Source organism: Pundamilia nyererei, unplaced genomic scaffold (genome assembly GCF_000239375.1).
Source record: "Pundamilia nyererei isolate P.nyererei 1_Seehausen unplaced genomic scaffold, PunNye1.0 scaffold00294, whole genome shotgun sequence".
NCBI lineage: Eukaryota > Metazoa > Chordata > Actinopteri > Cichliformes > Cichlidae > Pundamilia > Pundamilia nyererei.
The window spans coordinates 31283-36552 of record NW_005187695.1 but is presented as its reverse complement, the minus strand read 5'-3'; the positions used below and the strand labels follow the sequence as shown (position 1 = coordinate 36552).

Genomic DNA, 5270 nt, shown 5'->3' with positions numbered 1-5270 from the left:
TATATATATATTCTTTAGAAAAATGAGAACAATTTTCCCTTTATTCCCGTTTATTTGTTTGTTTGTGCTCTAAGGTTGCTGGTTATTCTTTTTGTGGCATTCCAACAGCAGCAAACAGCGAAGTTGCAGAGCGCCCTCTGGTGGACAGTCATAGCATGATTGAAGAGTGTTTTTTCCCACCTCTTCTTTACTTTTTAAATTTTGTACTTATAGAGTAGCAATAAAATTGATGATGACATCCATGCATTTTCTTTTCTAATTTTATTTTGAGAACAGTTATTTAAAAACAACAATAACAAACAAAAACAAAAAACAAACTACCTTTACCAATGCATCCACCTTCTCTCAGATGCACTTCTGTCCATAATCATGTTATCAGCCAACCTTTTGCCAATGAATCTAATTAGCAGGGTTTCAGTGATTTAGAAATCATTATATTTTTATTGTTTTTATTTACATCTCTTCTCAATTTCTTTGGAAACAGGTGTTTATAACATAGTTATATATTCCTTTATATGTCACACGTGCAAATGCTTAAGTGTATAGAGACAAGTTATCTGTGAAATATCATTATGTAAAATTATATGACACAGCAGGATTACATTATGCAGCATGTCACTGCACACTCTCACTGCATATATTTGAGTTATAGCGATATGTCAGTCTTGTGTTGTTTGAGTTGTGATTTACTGTTTTGGCTTCATAGTGGGATTCATAATTTCAGTGTGTCTGTTGAACCATGCCTCCTAAAATCTCTTTGCCACTTTGCAGATGTGAGAGTTATCCATAGTCACTGTGATGACCACAAAAAAGAGCAGATTTCCACCACTGCATCAAACCCTCAAGACTTTCACCAGCTGTCCAGTGTTCAGGGGGGCGATGCCTAATGGGGCATTTGCAGTTCTTGGGGTGAGGGGAACTCAAATTCATTTTAAAAATTCATTTTTCATTGGTATGACTGTGTGATTTATTCTTTTACAGACCATACAGATCATGGTGGGGCTGTTTAACATTGGGCTTGGTCCCGGACGCACAAGCACACATCCTGGAGATTTGACCAGCTTGGGAGCTCCTTACTGGCTGGGTGCAGTGGTAAAAAAATAAAACTGTTGATTTAAGAATAAAAAAATAAGAAATGATGCATTTAGTATTTCTGACTTTAATGAGTTGTTTAATGAGTCGTTGATCCCCGTTCAGTGCATCGCAGCTGGAATCCTTTCCATTATCATCGGCCAGTGCCCCTGCTTGTGCTTTGTAAGTAAAGACTAAAGTTAAAAGGAAACGTACATTGTTATGGAGCACAGTGAGGTAAATGATTGAATCTCTCCTCTCAGACATGGTATGCTGTGTTTATGAACATAGCTGGCTGCATCTTCGCCATCACTGGTATTGTGCTGTATGCTATAGACCTGGCAGAAGCCTCTGTTGTCTGGATGTGTGACTTGAACTGGTCCACTGCTCAATTCAACGATAACTGCAAATATGTGGCGTTCTTTGCTCAGGTAAATATGCTTTTAAAACATACAGAATAGCATATTTTTGTCATTAATCGTGCACATTGATTGTATTTTGTTAATTATTCCTTTATTTCAGAGTTTGCTGACAGCCATGGACATTACTTTGATCGTGCTCACTGTTCTCCAGCTGTGCGTCTGCATTAGTACCACGGTTCTGGGAATCAGGGCTCTGGGTAACAGGATGAAGGAAAAAGTATGAACTAAGACAAACACACACACACTCTCTCTCTTTATGGTATAATGAAAGGAATAACCTTGTGTTGATGGTGTATTTGTAAGACTGTAATTGGCTAAAGCCATCAATTACTGACTTGATTTTCTAAAGCACAAAAACAACGGCACATCGAGGTGTAAGAGTCAAGGTCCTCCTCAGACCATAATATTTATAGTACTATTCTTTGTAACGACCTATCAGGTATCAGTTGCTCTGGGCTGCTGGATGTGCTGATATAGCTTGACTAAAAACTACATGAAGAAAAATAGATACGGCCTGTACAATTATCTGTAATTGACTTTTTACTCTGCTTTGTCTGAGCAGGATCTCAGACATGCTGAGATTTACAAGCCTGTGTTGAAGGAAGTCCTCATGACGTGTCCTGGTGCCTGAAATCAACTACCCTAACATGTGGATGCATGAAAAAGCGATATGTCTTTTTAAAGCTTGTGTAAATCTATAAGATGCAACCCCAAAGTACAACCCCAACTCTGAAGAAGCTGGGATTCTGTGTAAAGTGTAAATAAAGTTAAAATGCAGTGAAAATGAGTAAATCTCAGAAACCCATATTTTATTCACAGTAGAACAGAAATAGATGTCAAATGTTTGAACTGAGAAAATGTAAATTTCAGGAAAAAAAACAAAAAGGTAATTTTAAATTTAATAGCAGCAGCAACATGGAGGTCATTGTGAGTTGTGTCCACAGACAGTGATTTGTGAAAGTGTTTCTGAGCCCATGCACGGATTCCATTAAAATGATGCCTGTTTTTATTGGCTCTTAAGGAAGATCACAGGCATCTGGTGTTGATTTTTGGCCTTGTCGGTCGTGCAGAGTCTGAATGTTTTGATGACAGTCTGTACAGTAGATAATTAGATGTTCAACGTTTTTGTAACTTTACATTAAGGAACATTATTCTGAAATTGTTCCACAATTTGTAGACAGTTTTTGTGGAGTAGAAAACCTCCAACTGTCTCTGTTTCTGAGAAAATCTGCCTCTGTGAGATCCTTTTTATATCCAGTAATCCTACCGACCTGTTGCTCATTAACCTAATTAGCTTGCACCCATACCATTTTTTTGTTTAATTGCTGCCATCAAATTCAAAATAAGCTACTATTTTAAGTGAAACAGTAAAAATCTGAGGTTAAACATTTAAATGTTTTGTTCTATTCGGGATTAAATGTGGGTTTATGAGTTGTATTCACTTTATTCACATTTAACACAGTGTCCCCATGTGTAACTATCATGTAATAGTTACACAGTAAAGACAGTATTTACTCTGATACCCGTTTCAGTATATTTCAAAATGTTAAGTGTGTTTTCTGGCTGCAAATAATCTTCTACATTTATTGAATAAAACCTAAATAAATTGGTTTTTTTTTCAGTAATAATATTCAGTCAGCTTTTCTGCAGGCGTCTCAGCGTGCATGCTGGACACGCTTTGTAAGAAATAAAATGTGAACCAGCGCTATAGGTTAGCTCAAAGTGGAGCTGATCCTGAACAATTTGGTGAGAACACAGCTGTTATATCTCAAAGTCTTAACTTAGCAAAATGTCAGGAATGTTTGAATATGATTTGTGGAAAGCTGTGACACTGAAAAGCATTTTTTTTTTTTTTAAACAAGCAAGTATGCACAGCTGCTTGACCTGTGATTAGCATTTACACATCTATTTTCTTCCGCTTATCTGGGGCCAGGCCACAGGTGTCAGCAACCTAAACATACAAGCCCAGATCTCCCTCTTCCCAGCCACCTACTATTTGAGGGAAGCATTCCCAGGCCAGCTAAGGCCAGACACACCAAGGCCTGGTAGGATATGCCTGGTACATCTTACCCAGGAGGCCTCCTGGTCAGATATCCAAACGCTGCTTGACACTTGACTGCAACTGCTCGAGTGAGAGCTGGACTCTACCACCTGATGATGACAGCAGAACCGCATCATCCACAAAAAAAGCAGAGATGAGAGTCTGAGGCTACCAAAGTAAAAGCCGTCTGCACCTAGGCTCTGTCTAGAAGGGCGGGCCCATGTTTCCTTCTGTCACTTACCATCACTAGAGGGCTCCTGAAAGCCCATTTGAATAATCAGAATATGTATTCTCTGAATTGATTGATTTAAACTGTTCTCACATTTTAGATGGCGAGTTTGGTGTATGTATGGTGTTCAGTGTCCAGGTGAGGTCCTCAGACATGTAGACGCTCAGGTATCTAAAGCAGCTCACCCTCTCCCCTTCAAAGCCCCAGATAAACAGCAGCTGGTGAGGCCTCCTCTTCTTCCCAAATGACTAGTTGTTTTTTTAAATTAACTTTAATTTAAAAAAAAAAAATTTTTTCCACAGTTTAAAAGTTGGACACTTGCTGTCTTTCTCATCAGCGGGTCAGCGCTCAGGGCACAGAAACTTATCTGGCTTCAAACACCATTTATTTCCATAAAAAAAAACAACCCACGGCCAGAATCACAAATACAAACTAAAACCCCCGCTATACAATAAAAACAGTGTTTGCAACCCGCTAAAAACCCTGCCGGCAGAAGTAACTATACACTATTAAAACAAGGCTAAAAAAATGTTTTCCATATGCTAAAATTACCCTCCCACAGTCCCATAATCCCACAGCAGCCACACATGGGCGAATGGTCCTTATCTGAAAGAGACAGGAGGGGAACTTCTCTTCCGGTATGATAAAACTCGCCAGCAGCAGACCAGGGAGGAGGCTCCTATCGCAGACCTGTCTCCTCCTGACAACATGTCGCCGCACAGTCCCGCCCCACGCCACACCTGAACACGGCCTCCCTCGTCTCACCGTCAGATGCAGGCAGAGGGGCATCCCTGCCCTGTTGTGAATTGCGGCCATCGCCACCCGCTGTTGCTGTTCCTGCCGTTGGGACTGGATCGCCGAACGACTCGCGGCACCCCACAGTCAGGCAGCAGTTCCTTCAACGCACGTGTGGGCTTGCACGCGTTCCTTTTTCTCCTGCTCACCTTTCATGCGTCGCTTCTTTTTCTCTCCGCTCACTATCCCCTTTAACAGGTCAACCTGGCGGCTGATAGGCCACCTTGGGGAACGCCCCCACCTCACAGGTGCCTACAATTGTCTGTTTAGTCCACAGTGGATTAAAGGAATATGGTACAACAACATTAACACACATAATATAAATATGAGGATAAAACCATGCAATATAAATATCAATAAACAAACATGCAATATAAATATCACAATAAAATCAACACTATGTACCAATACACAGATTGATAAAACATAAAAACACAAATTTCCACTGTGTGGCACTAATACACAATCAAACTGTCACAAAAATGAAAAGAAAGAAAGAATTATTCTCTGCTATGATTCCTGCTACAATACTCTTAAACTTATTATTATCATTAAATCACATGTAGATTAAATTAACATACTCGTGGCTCAAGAGTTGGGAGTTCGCCTTGTAATCGGAAGGTTGCTGGTTCGAGCCCCGGCTTGGACAGTCTCGGTCGTTGTGTCCTTGGGCAAGACACTTCACCCGTTGCCTACTGGTGGTGGTCAGAGG

General features: G+C 40.2%; 1 protein-coding gene across 1 annotated transcript in view; it reads left to right on the top strand.

The window, feature by feature from the left end:
• Positions 1-2275, top strand: part of LOC102201021 (uncharacterized) — a 37266-nt gene extending 34991 nt beyond the window's left edge. Inside the window, exons 6-11 of the mRNA XM_013915369.1 lie at positions 779-909; positions 982-1092; positions 1198-1254; positions 1335-1502; positions 1594-1710; positions 2053-2275. Of these exons, the coding sequence (XP_013770823.1) occupies positions 779-909; positions 982-1092; positions 1198-1254; positions 1335-1502; positions 1594-1710; positions 2053-2124 (656 nt within the window). The 3' untranslated portion in view covers positions 2125-2275. The remainder of the gene's footprint in view (positions 1-778; positions 910-981; positions 1093-1197; positions 1255-1334; positions 1503-1593; positions 1711-2052) is intronic.
• The last annotated feature ends 2995 nt before the right edge of the window (positions 2276-5270 follow it).